The sequence below is a fragment of the Rhinolophus ferrumequinum genome, chromosome 2, assembly GCF_004115265.2.
Source record: "Rhinolophus ferrumequinum isolate MPI-CBG mRhiFer1 chromosome 2, mRhiFer1_v1.p, whole genome shotgun sequence".
NCBI lineage: Eukaryota > Metazoa > Chordata > Mammalia > Chiroptera > Rhinolophidae > Rhinolophus > Rhinolophus ferrumequinum.
The window spans coordinates 7,817,143-7,835,421 of record NC_046285.1 but is presented as its reverse complement, the minus strand read 5'-3'; the positions used below and the strand labels follow the sequence as shown (position 1 = coordinate 7,835,421).

General features: G+C 39.4%; 1 protein-coding gene across 5 annotated transcripts in view; it reads right to left on the bottom strand.

Moving 5' to 3' along the window:
* Positions 1-1,886: 1,886 nt before the first annotated feature.
* The window catches only part of AGTR1 (angiotensin II receptor type 1), a 52,332-nt gene continuing 35,939 nt past the window's right edge, over positions 1,887-18,279 (bottom strand). For 4 of the 5 annotated variants that reach the window (XM_033091088.1, XM_033091096.1, XM_033091079.1 and 1 more), the window contains one exon: positions 1,887-3,105. In XM_033091088.1, coding sequence (XP_032946979.1) covers positions 1,986-3,065 — 1,080 coding nt within the window. In that variant the 5' untranslated portion in view covers positions 3,066-3,105 and the 3' untranslated portion in view covers positions 1,887-1,985. Of the gene's footprint in view, positions 3,106-7,144; positions 7,291-18,279 lie in introns of all 5 variants that reach the window. The other variant, XM_033091109.1, reaches the window with a different exon arrangement.

Sequence of the window (18,279 nt, the reverse complement as noted above, 5' to 3'; positions counted from 1 at the left end):
TTTTTATGCTTTCCTATATCTTCTAAATTTCATACAATGAACATCTATATAATTAGAAAAATCCTCTTATTAAAAATATGTAATAATAATTTATTATTTTAGTGTTATAAGGAAGGATTTTTTCTCTTTGTTGTGTGAAAAACTTTGGAAAATTGAAAATGATATATTTATTCCATGTTGTGCACTGGAATAAAACGTATTATTTCAATGGTAGAATATGAAATCTATAACCAACAGTATTAAACCATCAGTTGTATCAACATTTACATGGAAATAAGTTTGTACTTATTCACAATCATCTTGTTTTAAAAATAAATCAGTATCTATATTTTTAACAAAAATATGTTTATTAAAATAGGTGTATAATAGGTTTTAGCATCTTATAAAACTTGGCAGTCATTTCTTATATGTGTCTTTGTGTGTGTGTGTGCATGTGCATGTATTTTTTTATTAGTTTCAGGTGTATAAAACAATGTAATAGACATTTACACCCCTCACAAAGTGGTAACCCCCTCCCCCAAACTATTTTCCCTCTGACATCGTATATAGCTGTTACAATTCCATTGACTATATTTCCTATGCTGTACGCTGTACTCCATATCCTGTGACTATACATATATATATGTGTAAAATTATAGTTGACACAATGGAGTATTACTCGGCCATAAAGAAGAAGGAAATCTTTCCATTTGCAACGATATGGATGGACCTAGAAAATATTATGCTAAGTGAAATAAGTCAGTCGGAGAAAGACAAATGCCATATGATCTCACTTATATGGTGAAATCTAAACCGAATAAATGAGCAAACTGAACAGAAATAGTCTCAGGGATATAGAGGAAAAACTGATAGTTGCTAGTTGGGAGGAGGGTGGGGATGAGGGAGAAGGGGAGGGGATTAGAAAGCACAAATTGGTAGCCACAGGATTGCCACGGGGATATGAAAGACAGTTTGGGGAATATAATCAATAATGTAAAGATTTTGTAGGGGGTCAGATGGGCACATGTCTTATTAGGGAGACCACTTCATGGACAGTGTAGCTGCCTGAGCACTGCGCTGTACACCTGAAGCTGAAGCTGAATAATCAGTACCTATTTTGAGTATTGAAGATTAAGTTACAATAAAATTATTTTATTTTAATGCAAATATAACTTTACCAGATTTTAATCAAGTAACAACAGTTTAGAGATATAGATATACATATACATATATAGGTAGAATATATACTTTTTTATAATAGTAAGGCATACTTTATGACATATAATCTTTTTACCGCAAATATATATACTTCTCACATGTGAAATGAAACTAATATGACTAGGAAGACACTACTACCTGGGACCAAATAGTTTCACTTTAATACTTGGCTTTAGAAACATCATTATACAAATAAGCCATTTAGCTGGCTTGTTTTGGCAGTGTGAACCAATAAGACACTCGTTGAACTGCACAAGTTTCTGACACTTGACAGACACTGCTTAGCAAGTCTTTGCACAAAATATGGAGTAGCCTGTACAAGTGGACCACAGTTGCTAATAGCTAAATAAGCACAAAAGCTGTATGGCCCTTTGGAAACTGGGGAAAATTATCTTGAGCTCTGATCTTGTCTTGCTCCTCTAAATGTTTAACATATTCTAAATACCTTTAGGTGGAAATCAAAAATAACAGAACAAGAGGACTGGGGAGATGGCATTTCTACTAGTAAAATTTTCCAAATCAACACATTTGACCAGTTTCTGACATTGTTCTTTGAGCAACCAGCCTCTATCTAACGCAAAATGTGGCAAAATGTTGCGTTGCTTTGTTTTGTTGCAAAGGAAAAGAAAAGCTTTTGTTCAGAGGTTAGAAGTCAATGCAGTCAGGCAGTCCACTCCCTTAAATTTCCGAAAGGTAGCTGATGCCTATTTGGTAGTGAAGTGCGGTTGAGGAATGTTTCTCTTGCCCCTTTTTTCAGAAGATCACTTCACAGACAGACTTCAAGTGCATTACTCAACCTCAACACACAGGGCAGGCTTCTTGGTGGAGGAGCTTCCATTATCTGAAGGGCGGTAGGAAAGCGTGCTCATTTTTGTTGATAGGCTCGAGTGGGATTTGGCCTTTGGGGGGATGTACTTCAGAAGCTGGAGAAAATACTTTTTAAATTTTTTCCCGAGGAAGCCATAGAAGAGAGGATTAAGGCAATTATTAAAGTAAGCTATGCAAATAGTGATGGGCATGGCAGTGTCAACAATATCTGTAATTTTACAGTCATGTATGACGCCCAGCTGAATCAGCACATCCAGGAAAGTGAATATCTGGTGGGGGACCCAGGAAAAGAAAAAGAAAAGCACGATTGCCACAATGATCTTGAAAATATCATCATTTCTTGGCTTGTTCTTCTGAATCTCATAAGCCTTCTTTAGGGTCTTCCAAATAAGAGTATAACTTGTAAGAATGATCAGAAAAGGAAACAAGAAACCCAGTATGTTCTTGGTTAGGCCCAGCCCAGCAGGGAGGGTTGAATTTTGCATTTCGTAATGGAAAGCACAAACTGTGATATTGGTGTTCTCGATGAAAAATACATTTCGATGGATTATAGTTGGTAAACTGGCCAAGCCAGCCAGTAGCCAAATAACGATGCAGGTGACTTTGGCTACAAGCATTGTGCGCCGGAGGCGGGACTTCATTGGGTGAACGATGGCCACGTAGCGATCAATGCTGAGGCACGTGAGCAGAAATACACTAGCGTAGAGGTTGAAATTGACGCTGGCTGACGCGATTTTGCAGAGGTAATTGCCAAAGGGCCAGCGGTATTCCATAGCGGTGTAGACCGCCCACAGTGGCAAAGTCAGTAAAAAGCATAAGTCAGCCAGGGCTAAATTCAGAAGAAAAATACTGGCCACTGTCTTCAGTTTCATGTAAAAGTAAATGACAATAACCACCAAGCTGTTTCCAAATATCCCCACCACAAAGATGATACTGTATAAAGTAGGGATCATGACAAATATGTAATTGTGCCTTCCAGCTTTGGGACAGTCATCTTGGATTCTTTTGATACCATCTTCAGCGGAAGAGTTGAGGATCATTTTGATCTCCTGGGTTAATTAGTCTCAGACACAAATGCACCTGAAGAAAAAGAAAATGGAAAGGTAATGAAACAAATGAACTTCTAGTTATAAACAAAGTTTTATTTCTCAATCATAAATTCAGTAACTCAACTTTAGTCGTAGGGGAAAAAAATTAGATCACATTTTTCTGGAGAAAAACTGTGACCTGATAAAGTTTAGATTACACATTTAAATTAATTTTTAGAACACATTGTTTTTCTAGGAAGTGATAATATCCTCCCAATAGAAGTGCGGGCCTATATGAATAAACTTATCTAGGTCCTTTGCGTTTTTTTTTTTTTTTTAGAAGTAAATCCTAGCTTCCAAACTGATTTTAAAAACATAATCTAAATCTCAGAAAACACTACTGCATTAAATTATTCAGAAAGACTTGAAATTTTCCTGAGGTAAGCAAGGCTAAGTAATTAATTTGTCTTTAACCTCAGAAGGGTGACACATCTGCATCTTGTTTTTTAAACCATTTATCTCATCTCCCAGTCTTTACTTAGGTATGAAAATTATTCGCATCCTGCCTTCAGTGGTCAGAATCGCTATCTCGAGGTGACTGAGGAATTGGTTATTGGGGGAACTGACTTGAGAGGGGATAGAAGGAGGGCTCGGGACTCTGGGGAATAGCACTTTCCATGGATTTCCAGGCTGCTTGCTACAGGCCGTCACCACTGACTCTAACTTCCAACTCAGTCTAGCAAAAGGGTCTGAACTTCCTAACTTTTGTGCCTGCCAAGTATTTCTGGAGTTAACTTTAAGGTTAACCATTTGTATAACAAGGATGTCAAGTGAATAGATTAGGTCAGAATTATCAACAAATCATGTTTTTTTGTGGGGGCTCGAGATAGCAACAGTTCTTTAGAATTGTAGGAAGAATCAGAAGCTTAGGAATGAGCTCCATAAAAACAAATGCAAATATTTGCTCCAATATCTTACATAATCAACAAACTATTCATTGATGTGATTTAAAAACATCAACAGATTCTGCCCTAGACAAGGGTTCCTGAGAGAATCCTCGGGAAGGAGACTGCAGATGCCGTGAGGGAAGCATCATAGGACATGGCATCAGCACTCTCTGGGCAAGGCCAGCCCGGGGCACAGGCGCGGTTGGCATAGGCCAGCCCGGGGCAGTGGTGCCAGGTGAAGGTCCTACTGCTACTGCAGGAGTGGGGACCTAGCGAGCATGGCTGTACATTCTCTTTACAGCAACGCGTCCTGGGCGAGAGGACCAGGTGTGACACTACTCGCCTGCCCAGGACAGCAGTGTTTGCATCCGGGAGGGCTGGATGAACACACTGACCTAAGGTAGGGTCCACCTGGGTGCAAAGTGCTGCTGTGAAAGAGATGAGACTCAAGGAGGCAGGTTTTAAGAGGTAACTGGGAAGAGAGGTTCTTAAGTGGCTACTTTGCCTCCCCTGCAGAGGCAGTTATTCTCTCCATCTGTGCTTTGGGGAGTCTCATTAACAAGTCTCCTTTGCACTCAGCTTTATATAATCGAATCCCTTTCTTCTCTTCTCATTCATGGGGACATTAGCATCTGCAAACAGGCAAATATCCCATCCTCTGAGAAGCCTTCCTGACTGTTCTGGGCAATTGGCTGTTCCATTTTCTGAGCTGCTTTGGCACTTTGGATGCAGGTTTTGAGGCTGTATTGTGATGGTCTGTTGGCATATCTGTCTTCTCCGCTGGTTGGTCAGCTGCTTGAGGGTAGGGCCTGTTTACCAGTGTGGGCCCTGGCACGTCCCATGGGGCATATGATAAATGTCTGATAAATAAGACAGTGAGTGGAGAAATGAATGAATGAATAGCATATAACTTAAAAGCTAACAATATAGACTATTGAGACTAATTTCTATGGGTAATGAAATCAATTTCCATTCTGCTCAAAGAACCTCAGAAGATACTCCAAGTCAACTGGGCCTCAAATTGGATGAGAAACCCAAACCCAAACCAAACCAAACCAGACAAAAAATAAGCCCTGACACTTTAAGAAATCTGTGGTTTACAAATCAGAAGATGAAAAGAAGGAATAATTTGACAGAAACTAGGGCTAGGATCTCACGGAGGTATGACCTATTTTCTTCTCATCCAGATGGATTTCCCTACACTTTGCTGATTTTTCAGTACATTTTATTATAATTACTGAAATTATGCCAAATTAGAAGTATAACTTCATTTCAGTAAATAAATATTTTCTATTAAAAATTGCTTCATAAAAGGTTTATTGGCTAGCAGTCATTTATACCTTAATGTGGATTCATTTACTTATTTTCTCTGCTAACATCTAGTTCAGATAAGTTGGATTTTGCCTAGGAAAAAATTAAAAATGTCAAGGTTAAAGAATCTCAAAGATTAAAACAGCCTGGGTGAACTCCATAAGGAAAAACTAGGGCAGAGGTAAATATTTGTTTCAGTTTGGGCACAAGGGCACTAAAAGATTGGAAAGAATAAATTTGATGCGTTAGGATCCCTCCGGTGTCCTGAGCTTGGATTCAGGGAGGAAATACCCTCCCCGCAGCCCCTCCCCACACCCTTCTTTCCTCTCGTGACCCTCCTTTGAGAGCACACAACTAAGGTTGGGGTCATTAATCCTATATCTAAAGTAGGTAGGATTTTATTGACAGGCGGAAACTGTAACCATCATTTATGAAAAGAATTTCTATGGGAAAACGTTTGCATTTAAAAGGACCAATTTAGAAACAAAGTTTGGGACTGCAGTTTCTTCACAGACTTGAGGTCAGCCTCTCTTTCAGTTGCCATCAGTCCAGACTGACTAATGTTGAACATGTAAAGGTTGCTCTGAACAGCTAAGAGAGCATCCCTGGAAATTTCAGTGACGCATATTTTATTTTAATGGCTATGTCACTTGAGAAACTCTGGACATAGTACGGACTATACTAATCCTAAGAACATTTTACATAAATGTTTATATAAGTAATTGCCAAGACTTCCTACCTAATAAGGAAACAAATTTCCTCATACTTGAGGGTAGAGGAAAGGGGGAGAAGAATTTTAAGTGATGGAAACAGCGGGGGCAGGGGGAGTGCAGAGAAGCAGAAATGCAAATAGTGCATTCTGTGAGTAGTCATCCACTCATCATCCTGTATTCACTGAACACCTACTGTGTGCTGGGCGCAGGGATGCATAGTGAATAAAGTCATACACCTTCTCTTCCATTTGAGTCTAGCTGGGGGTACAGGAGCCTTAAAGACAGAATTATCTCCAGTGTGTTGAATACTTTACCATACAAGAGGCCTGTGGAATGTTCTATGTAACCATTGACCCAGCCTGGTAGTGGTGGTGTAGGGGGTGATGATGGGTACTTCCCTAAGAAGCTGGCATTTGGCTTTGGAGGGTGTGTGGAAAACAGAGTGGTTAGAACTTAAAGGCAACCAACCAGCTGGTCAGCCAAGGCGAAGTAGAGATGTGTCATCACTTGTCCCTTCTTACAAATGTCTGCAGCATCATCTATGGGAAACTGTTCCTGTAAACTTACAGACACTGCACCAGTGTCTGGGCTGGGGTGTGGGGTCTGAAGGTGCACTGGATGGGAGGAGAACAGACCCTACTGGTGTGTAAGAAATAAGAAATGTCGTTCTCTGGTATGCACTCGTTTTGGCTTTCTTTTGTTTTTAGTGTGAACATTTATAATGATTGCCCTTTTTTTTTTCTTTTTACCTTTGCCACCCCACCCCCTTCACCCATTTCTCCCACTGATAGGCTTCCCTAGGAAACCTGGTTCTCAGGAAGGAGGGAAAATTGAACTTGGGATTGGCAGCCACCTTACATGGATGACACATGAATGGGAAAAAGCAGGGTTCTTTTTTCTTTGAAAGGATGCCATTTTGGTGAAGAGCTGAAGGACAAAATGATGTGTTCTACTAGGAACCAAACTTGTGAGTCCCAGAAAGCAGCTCCATTTTAGTTTCATCCTGTTTCTTCTTCCCAGTATATAAGTAGGTAGGATACTGATGAAAAAAACTCCAGTGTCTCCACCTCTCCTTCTGTCTGGGTCTCACCATAGCCTTCACCCAGGATTTGTGGCTTACGTGAATTCTACAGCACCATTTTCTCTTGAGGGAAAGAAGATGGGATTTGGAGTCAAAAGACTTGTCATGGAATCTTCCTGTGCCACTTACAAATCTGTGTGGCTCTGGGTCAGTCACCCCATTTCTCTGAACATGAGCCTCCTTTTCTGTAAGAAATGGGAACAATGACCTTATTGCACATGACTGTTGTAGGAATTAAATGAGATAACGTGAAAGCACTGGGCATATCTTTCAAACAGTAAGTGTCTCATAGATGTGCTTTATTTGAATCTTTGCTGTTGGTAATCTCCTCCTCTTGCCATTAAAAGGCTAAAAATACTAAGCTATTGTTCTTCCCAAGTATGAGTAAAAAATAATTGTAAGCAGCTGAATAAATTTGCCATGAGTCAGGTGGGAACTTCCAGGCCGCTGCAAACACAAGGCTGGCTCGTGATGGCCTCACGTGAATCTACCGCCTGGTCCCCTGGAGTCACCTGTACGCCTTGACAGCTTCTCGGGTTCTTAAAAACAAGCGTCAGAAAGAAGATTTTTTTCTTTCTTTTTTAATTCTAAGAATATTTGTCCAAGACTTTTGATTAGAATATTAATACCCTCTTAAGATTTTACGTAATAAAATTGTTCATTTCAAGAGTCTTTTTAAGTGTCTGCACTCTAAAGAAAAAAAAATACCCCATAGTTTCCTATTATAATAAAGAGAGAACTAAAAGACCAACAATTATATTTTAGAATAATCTTCTATCAAAGTATCTTTCTCAAATATCAAAAAGAGTAGGCCAGTGTTTGTACATCATTTGCTTGTAAGGCTGGACAGCTCAATAAAACATCCTATTGAAAAGTCATTCTCTTTATTTCTCTGAGTATATACTTCAGACTTTAGAAAGCAACTGCTTCTGCTCCTGTGTGTTCCCCCGCAGTAGCGAATGCAGCATTCTGTAGGGAACAACTGTTAGTCAGCATCCATTTGTGAGCTCACTGAGACATAGAAGGAGCACTAAAATTTTAGGGTTTCTACGTGTTCTTTTTCAAATCTACTTGTTCTTATTTCTAAACCTCCTGTTCTTATTTTATGGGATCTATTTCTACCCTTTTCTCCTTAAACAGTTTGAACATCTGTATGTTAAGGGTCCCTGTCTAATTGCTTTACTATTTGTAGTTCCTTAAGGTATAAGCTCTATTTGTTTACTTGGTAGAGGCTCTTTCTTGGTATTTGCCCTCATCTTAGGAGTTGTAATCTTTGACTCTGAGGTCATCTGTAATGGGAAATAATTTCCTTAGGAGGCCTTAATGTCTGGATGGTGGTGGGCTCTGAAAGTTCTGCTTGGGCATGCAAACACTCACTTGATCTGGAAAAGTTTTTAATGCCAGTTCCAGCCTAGTTTCCAATCCCATACTTTGTCTGCAGATACTACGGATTAAACTCTTCACACGTTCTTAAATTTTGGCTCGTCTACATTAGTTTTCTAGTATTTGGTCACAATAGGCAGTACTTTTCAGTTCCTGGCTTTAACCAAGAAACCTAGCTTCAGTTGCCCTCAGTACATAAGCCTTGTGGTCTTGACTTCCATCCTCGCAGTCATTAGAGCTTTATCTCAGTTAGGGTTTCCGGGTGGGAATTCCCACCGGTTCTCAGGATTGTTTTTGCTTTCTCGTTCCCGAATCCCGAGATATAAACTGTTTTCTGTTCTCCACGATGAATCGTGTCTACAAAGTGATGGCCGATACTACCAACCACCTGGGTTCAAGGAGCCGATTTTCCCGATTTCCTGACCACCTTTTCTTGGGATTCGGGAACAGAAAAGTGAAAAACGTTCCCGAGAGTGGGTGGGAATTCCCGCCTGGAAACCCTAATCTCAGCTGTGTATCTGGTGCTGGTTCTTCTCTGGCTCATAGAGTTTCCATTTAGGGCCATGAACTGATATTTCCTGTGTTTAGAGAAAGAAGGGGGATGTCCATGACTGCATAGTCCATTGTCTTCGCCTTGACTGGAAGTTGCCCTGCACATTCTTTGGAGATAGTACTTAGTAAGTTCCTAAGATAGTAAGTTCCTTGGGCCCAATAAACTTTGGAGTATAGTATTGTTCCTCTTCCTGTCCCTCATCGCCATCATGCCTTTTGATGTGACATCCGAGTCTTTCCGGGTGGCACTCTCCTCCATGCTGGCAGCCACGAAGAAGGGAACATGGCAGGGAGCCCGCATATAGCACAAGTGACCGGAACTGTTTTCAAGTCAGATGGACAGGAGAATGTCAGGCTCTTGGTTGGCAATCCTAGCCACACTTCCTTAGAGGTGATTTTTTTTCATCTCTGAGATTCCTGGATGATTATTTCTCTTAATACAAAACATTTTATTAAAATGATGAATGCCATACTAATTAAGTATTTAAGTGTCAATCTCCTCAGACCTAAAGAATGGCTGCATGCTATGTCTCAGTTTGCGGCCCTCTTCCCAAGTCCATATTACCCACGGTGGCCTGCCCTCGCAAGAAATGAAAACAGCATGAGCTGCTTTCTTATTTCTGCACACACCAATTGTCACCGACTGTGGTGATGGTGGAGAAGTGTTGTGACATCCTCAGCTGCTCCCCCATCACCTTGCTTCATTCAAAATAGCCCAAGAACTTAAGGAATTCAACTTTATGAAAGGATCTTCAGAAGTTCTTTTCAAGTTAGGGTACACATTTCAAGGAAAGTAAAATGTTAATTCTAAATTTTAGCTTCTTGGAAATTATTCAATCCTCTAATATCTAATAATGTGACATTAAACTATAATGAAATCCATCTCCACTCCAGAAGCTCCTACTTATCATAAATTATGGTTTAAACAACTCATTTGTGCTGAACGACTGTCTTCATTCCTATATTTCCCTTTATACTTTTCCATCCTAAGCTCTTGGCTGTTTGTGTTGTATGATTTCTTTCTTTAAATTTCAAAAGGAAAAGAGAAACAGGTAGGGGTGAAAGATGTGTGATTACGTCTAATCATGCGCTTAAAAATCTTCCTTCGATGTGTTAGTATTAGTAGAAAATATTCTAGTTATGTTAAATATAGAGCCATTCTAATGAGCCTAGACAGAGTAGGGCTCCAGAGATTAGGAGGAAAAGATGATAAAATCTAACTTGGAAGAAAGTTTATGTAGAAATGAACCCCTGTCCTAGTATATTCCCAAATTCTTCAAACTTATGGACTCATAGAATTTCCTTGAGGGAATCATAAACGCATTTCAAAGGATCAGCATCTTAGACATCAAGGGGAATGAAACATCATTTTTAATAATATGGCACTTGGAGACTCTTCACAAGCTTTTCTTTTACAGCTGATAGAAAAGGTGGGCCCCTCGGTCAACCATAGTTGCTTTATTCAACTAGGGAGGCCACTCCAATTTGCTTCTTTGAGACTAAGTCAGCAGCAGAAACTGCTCATCTCATTTCAATTTCCATTTTACGGGGCATGAGGAAAGTTATTGGGCAGGAAAGGAAGCACTAATTAATTTATACCCTTAAGAAATTATGATACTATTATAGAATTTATATGTATTATACATTTTATGTTAGAGATTATTGGCCACATAGCAATTTATTTCAGATTAAAGTTTTTAACATTATACAAATCACATCACCATAAATTTCAAATGAAGCTGGAAGAATTAAATATTCAATATATTGTATATGTTTCCCCAATTTTCCCAATGTCCTGATTGCAGTAGGTCTTCAAATGATAGTTTACTAATTAGTCCTGCACAATGTGTAAGGAGACTAGTTTTAATTTTGGCTTTCCCACTCACTAGCTAGGTGACCCTGAACTAGTCACTTAGCTTCTCTAGACCTCTCCATCATCAGGGCACTGGTACACGTGTAAAGAAATCTCCTGAAACACTGACATTTCATAATCTTTCTTTTAAATAGGAATACATTTTTTGAAGACAAAGGCAATAATGGCTTGACAAGTACAAGTGACCTGATAAATCAGCTAATTATTACCAATATAAATACTACTAATGCCAAATGATATAACATTCCATAATTAACTATAAGAATGCTTTTTATTAAAAATAAAATGAACATAATTTTATTTTTTAATGAAGATGAATAAAGAAACTCCATATAAGATAATTATATTACAGTGACAGTGGGTTTTTTTCCCCTCCCTTTAAAAAAAAAATATCTATTCAAAGGAATGTTTCCCCAGCACAACATTTGGATAACTGGTTGTGACCCAAGGTTAATGAGGTCAAGGTTACAGGTTTGGGCCCTAGCTAGACTAGCTGGTTTCATTCATTTATGGCCAAAGACTCTGAGCTTCTCAGGCATCCCCTTTGTTGTTAATTGGCAATACCAGGTAAAAGGTTAAGGACATTGGTTCATGGCTGTAAATCAAAATTAAAAGCATACCCTGAAGTTAGGCACTCAAAATTACATCATCCTATGAAAAAGGTGGGACGATGTGTTATTGTTAAAATAACTCATACAAAATGAACCTACTCTCAGATGCTTTGTGGGAAATCCAACTTTAAAGTTCAGGAATTAGTTAAGGTGGTTCAGCTGACCAGATAAAAACAGATGTGAAGGGAGAGAATTATAAAAGAACCTCACAGTAATATTTATTAATAGAATAACATTTTGAAGTATTATATTAGTCAATGTTTTGAAGAACTAAATGGACTTTTGTCCTGAGACATTGAATTCCATAAGGGTAATTGTGGGGACAGAGCCAGGAGTGCAGTTTCCAGGCTCTCGCCCTCACTGGGGTAGTAAATGGCCATCAACTGTGATTGGATGGCCATTAGCTGTGGCTAGTTGGCCGTCAGCTGTAACCAGTGAGCCATTGGCCATTAATATAACTGCCGTGGCTACTCTAGCAGATGATAGGGGGCCAGCAAGAAGATGGTGGCTGAGCTAGCAAGAGCAGATTGCAGTTAGCACGGCGGGTTGCAGTTAGCAAGTGGGATTGGTTGGCAGAGACAAGTGGACGGCGGGTTGCAGATCGTGTGGCTCCTGCTTCCTGTGTCTCCATCCCAGCCGCCAGCGAGACTATAATGGTATGACCCCCCTATCTGTGGCTCCGTGGGTGTTCCTTTTTGGCCTCACCATGTCCTGCGTTCTTATGTGGGGAGTGGGACCAGAGACCCGCATGACACCCTGCATGACAGTAATTTTATTTGATTTATTCATAGTTACATTTTTTCAAACAGTTTTGTAGGTATTATACTTTTTTTTTTAACATTAAAGTGCTGTTAAAATGGAGAGACAGCAGAACAGACTGACAGAGAAAGCACTGAACTAGAGTCCTGCTGAAAAGTCTTTTCTCTCACTAACCAGCAGCATAATCATATGCAAGGAACTTAATCTCTTACTTTATTATCCTTTAAATATTACAAAATATTTAGAGTGGGAATACCAAAACCTGTTCTCATAGACTGTTAAAGGTAAAAAGTAATGTCTTTGGAATACATAAAAAAGCACTTTGAAAATAAATTTAGTAAAAGAAAGCTCAGAATTTCAAAAGACTAATTGAAATTTTTTCATTCAGAAGTTTAGTAGAAATTTTTTTTAATCGGGGTATAAATGACATAGAACTTACATTAATTCAGGTGTACAAAATAATCATTTGATATTTGTATATATTGTGAAATAATCACCACAATAAGTCTAGCTGCCATCCGTCACCATACATACATAAACATTCTTATTAGGAGAATGTTTAATGTCTACTTTCTTAGCAACACTCAAATATGCAATACAGTATTATAAACTGTAGTCACCATGCGGTCCATTACATCCCCATGACTTGTGTATTTTATAGCTGTTTGTACCCTTTGACCCACCCATTTTGCCTGTCCCCAGCTCCCGCCTCTGGCAACCACCAGTCTGTTCTCTGTATCTACAAAAAGCAGACATATTTTCCTTAGTATAATCTAAAATGCTTTTATTTCAAGAATTATGATGAGGCACTTGATTAATGATGAAAGAAAGGCAAAATGGTAGATACTGTATAGGTTCTACATTTAATACTTGTGACAGCAAATGTTTGGGTACAAAGTGGGGTCCTCAGGCTAAATCTGGCCAACAGATATATTTTCTTTGCCCCTCAAAATATTTACAGCTTTGGGGATTTGAATCCTCTACAGTTCACTACTCCCCAGCACTCACTATTTTCTGATGCTTTAGGTCAGTGCTGTTCAAAAGAAATGTACTATGAGCACATATGTAATTTCAATTTCCCTAGTAGCTACATTAAAAAGTAAAAACCAGGTGAAATTAGTTGTGATACTATATGTCATTTAACACTACATATCCAAAATATTGTCATTTCAACATGTAGTCAATAGAAAATTATTTGTTACTTTATATTCTTTTTTTTGTGTACCAAGTCTTCCAAATCCAGAGTCTAATAGATGTTTCCAGCACGTCTCAGTTGAATCTAGCCACACTTCAAGTGCTCCATCACCACCGAGGGCCACAGCATTAGTGTTCTTTTGCTTACGTCACCTACCGTGTGGCAATGGTTCTGAAAATGTGGTCTCTGAAACAGCAGTACTAGTGTCACCTGGGAATTCCTCAGGAATGCAAATCTCGGGCCCCACCCTAGACCTACTGAATCAGAAACTCTGTGAGTGGGTGCAGCCATCTGAGTTTTAATGAGCCCTCCAGGTGACTGTAATGTACACTGAAGTGTTAAAATCACTGCCCATCAGCATCTTAATTTGCAACTATGGGTTATATGCAGTGTGACAATTAAGTTCGAGAACTTGTTACAACAGTGATGCTAACCTTTTTTGATATCAGAGGGATTATTCATCATGAATTTGTACCAACTGGACAAACAATTAATCAAATTTACTATTTGGAAGTGCTGAAAAGGCTGTGTGGAAAAGTTAGATGACCTGAACTTTTCGCCAATAATTCATGGCTCTTGCATCAGGACAATGCACCAGCTCACAAGGCACTGTCTGTAAGGGACATTTTAGCCAGTAAACAAATAACTGTACTGGAACACCCACCCTACTCAGCAGATCTGGGCCCCAATGACTTCTTTCTTTATTCAAACATAAAGGAAATACTGAAAGGAAGACATTTTGATGACATTCAGGACATCAAGCGTAATACGATGACAGCTGTGATGGCTATTCCAGAAAAAGAGTTCCAAAATTGCTTTGAAGGGTGGACTAGTCACTGGCATCAGTGTATAGCTTCCCAAGGGAGTACGTTGAAGGTGACATGAGGTATGTAGCACTTTTTCTAGGATGAGTTCACGAACTTAATTCTCAGACCTCATATACTGATGATTATGACTAACAGGCAAAACCAAATCCAACAAAAAACACAAGTGCCCTCAGCTATAAACATTTTATAAAATGTTTTCATTTGGCTCTTCTGAGGCCTCAAAACCTAAGTTCAGCTTGAGATTACTCAGTAAACCGTATATTTCTTTTAAACATTCAGGATAAGTGTTGTGGGGAGACCCACAGGATATTACCTAGTAAAATATTTGCACCAACTCATAGGTGTCTGGAATTTCTTTAACTAAAGTGGGGTGGGCGAGACCCACCTCCATGCATCCATTGGAATGAAGATCTACCTGGGGGAGGGTACACACTGACTCATGTGAGAGCCAGAGTTAAAAGACTCAAGAGCGTGGTTATGGGAACCAAAAGGTCTGACCCAGCTACAGGCATAGCTCAGAGATATTGTGGACTCAGTTCCAGACCATCACTATTAAGGAAGTATCACAACAAAGTGAGTTGTTACCTTTCTGCTGGTGGAGGGTCTTGCCTTCAGTTTGTGAAAAATGTAACACTTGTGAAGCCAAATAAAGTGCAGTGCAATAAAACAAGGCATGCCATACATGATTCACCTCTTATAAACTGTGCAGCTTCTCACTTAACCTGTGATTCATTTTCTTCATCTGGAACTGATGATAATGACAATGAAGTTTATGGTAATGATGAAGTAAAAAGTACCTGTCTAGTCTGGCTCACAGCGTTGTTCGAAACACCAAGTGAGATCATGTATGTGGAGATGCTATAAGATCATGTAGGTGTGAGAGTTCCGTTAGTGTTATTAAATTCACACTATGTTGTAAATGACTAACTTTCTCGCTGCAAGCAAATTTGGATAAGACAGACTGGGAAACTGTGTGCGGTGCCGGAAATGGGAGAAGATGAAGCACCAAAAACAAGTGAAAAGGCTCAGAGAGGGGCTGACTGACACTGCTGGAAAGCTACTTGGACAAGACAGTTTTGCCAGCTCTACTCATTCTCTTGAACACCTATATAATTTAAGAAATTAAATTACAATAGTACCACACCACTGATTGTAATTTTAAAAGTTTAGGCCATTCTATCTACTATTATTTACCACTCCATTTTCTATGTGGGGTGTTGTGTTTTCTAATTAAATGAGCCTGTGATAAGAGGCAGGGATGCTGGACCAATAAAAGGTAAACAACACTTTGCCAACTGAAAAATACACTCAGATACCTGTGACTGCTGCTTCCTGTAGAAACTTCATTAGCAATAAATGAGTTACCAGATGTCATACATCAGGTTTGAAAATAAAATATATTCCCAGTATTTGTAGGTAGTCTGAGCAGGAGGAAAAAAGGAACTCTTTCCAAGAGAGCTACCTAAGATAATGTAGCGCTTTTGCCTTTGGTTGTTGTTTCTCTTCTAAAGGTAAAATAAAATGCATCCCTTGGTTTGGAAAGTGGAAATGTAGCATTTCTGCATAGGAGGGTGATGTAGTGATGTGGCACATTATTCATACAGAAGCAACTCGCTAAGAGCAAGGAGGAGAATATTCTGGAACATTGCGTGCCACACCAAGACCATCATCTCCTCTTATTTTTAATTTTGCTATAGCAATTTCTCCTTTTCACGCCTTCACTTTCAGGAAGCGACTTCTGCTTTTATTACCAACAATAAAACATTGTTCAGGTAGGAACTGTCAACATCGACTCTACTCCTCCTGAACTTCCTGGAACAACCTGTTAGTGCTTCACTTCCTCATGAGATATTAAAACTCTGCTCTTGTTTGTCCAGCTAGCTAAGTCTACTCTGTTCTTGTCCTCAAAGTTACAAGCTTCCAATCCTAAAGCAATTTTGGTTACGAAAGAAACGCCACAGTAGGACATAGGGCAGCACCATTTCACTTGAGCCAGCAGAAATTTCAGAGGATAAGCTGGTATGATTACCATCTCTAACATCCTTTAGTTTTTATAAACAAATATGTTTGGCTGAAGAAGGCCCATGTTCCACTGCAATTTCAAATTCTCCTGTTAGTTCCAACTGAAGACCATGGCTATTTGAAAGTGTTTATTTTTTTTTTCTTGCCAATTTATTTTTGTTCTTATCTCCTTGTAAGACAGGTGAAGCTTATAAATAAAATTAAGTGGGTCAAAGTGAATTGTCAGTCATGCCTCCTCTTGGAGAAATATTTGCATAGAAGTTTTTTACACACAAATCCTCCAAATCAATTAGAAATTCATTCCTGGATCATCAACAACTCATCAGATGCTGGGGATGCAAGAGCCACTGCCCTTTGGCCTTCACATAAAGGAAACAGAGCATCCTTGAAATGATTAGCTATGTCAGTGGGGAAAATGTCAACTTAAACTTTTCAGCTGTGTAACTTCAGCACAAAGTGACACATAGGTGTTCAAATAAGCTTATTTAATGTCCAGTTGTTTTATACTCTTCTTTGTTTTAGCTGATATCTGATTTACAGAGCACTTATAATAGTGGCTTAATATTAGCATTAGTAACATGTATGATTAACTAAATGCTGACTATGAGCCAAGCATTGTGATAATTTGTTTTATATCTATAAGAGCCCTGTGTCCCTCCAAAATTCATAGGTTGAAGCCTTAATTGTACGAGGTCAAACAACTAAGTTTGCGAAAAGTGCTACATACCGCATGGCCGAATATCAGTACCATCACCTTCGAAGTCCTCCCCTTGGGTAGCTATACAGCAATGCCAGCGCCTAGTCCACCCTTCAAAGCAATTGTGGAACTCTTTTTCTGGCATGGCTATCAGAGCTGTCATCGTATTACCCTTGATGTCCTGAATGTCATCAAAATGTCTTCCTTTCAATATTTCCTTTATCTTCAGGTCAAGAAAGAAGTCATTGGGGGCCAGATCAGGTGAGTAGGGAGGGTGTTCCAATACAGTGATTTGTTTACTGGCTGAAAACTCCCTCACAGACAGAGCCGTGTGAGCTGGTGCATTGTCATGATGGAAGAGCCATGAATTGTTGGCGAAAAATTCAGGTTGTCTGACTTTTTCACGCAGCCTTTTCAGCACTACCAAATAGTAAACTTGGTTCACTGTCCAGTTGGTACAAATTCATAATGAATGATCCCTCTGATATCAAAAAAGATTAGCAACATCATTGCAACAAGTTTGCAAACTTAATTGTCAGACCTCCTAGTTGGCAATAGGGCCTTCAAAGAGGTAATTAAGGTTAAATAAGGTCACAAGGTTGGGGCACTAATCTAATATTATTGGTGTCCTTATAAGAGGCAGACACACCAGGAATGTGCTGGCTCAGAGGAAAAGCCATGTGAAGGACAGCGATAGGTGACCATCTACAAGGGAAGAATTGAGATTTCACCAGAAACCAGTGATGCCAACACCTTGATCTTGAACTTCCAGCCTCCAGCAGTGTGAGGAATAAATTTCTGTCGTTTAAGCCACCCAGTCTGTGGTATTTTGCTATGGCAGCCTGAGCAGACGAATAGGACGCCTCCGAGGGAAGGCACCATTGTTCCCCTTCTTCAGATGAGGAAACAGGCTTAGAAGGCAGGTCCTTACATTTTTGACATTCTAAAGTTTCAAGGCTCAGTTTCTTTATTTTTTTTTTTTTCCGGTAAGGTCATTTCTTCATATTGTAACTCAGTGCTTCTCAATAGGGGTAGTTTTGCCCTTCAGGGACATTTGACGATGTCTGGAGACATTTTTGGTTCTCACAACAGTGAGAGCAGGAGGAGGGAGGTGTTGCTAGACCAGAGACAATGCATTTAACCATCTTACAAAGCAGAGGGCAGGACTCCACAACAAAGACTTCTACAGCCTAAGATGTTAATAGTAGTGCTGTGGAGAAACCCTGCTCTAGTCTCTACTTTCTCCCCACAATTC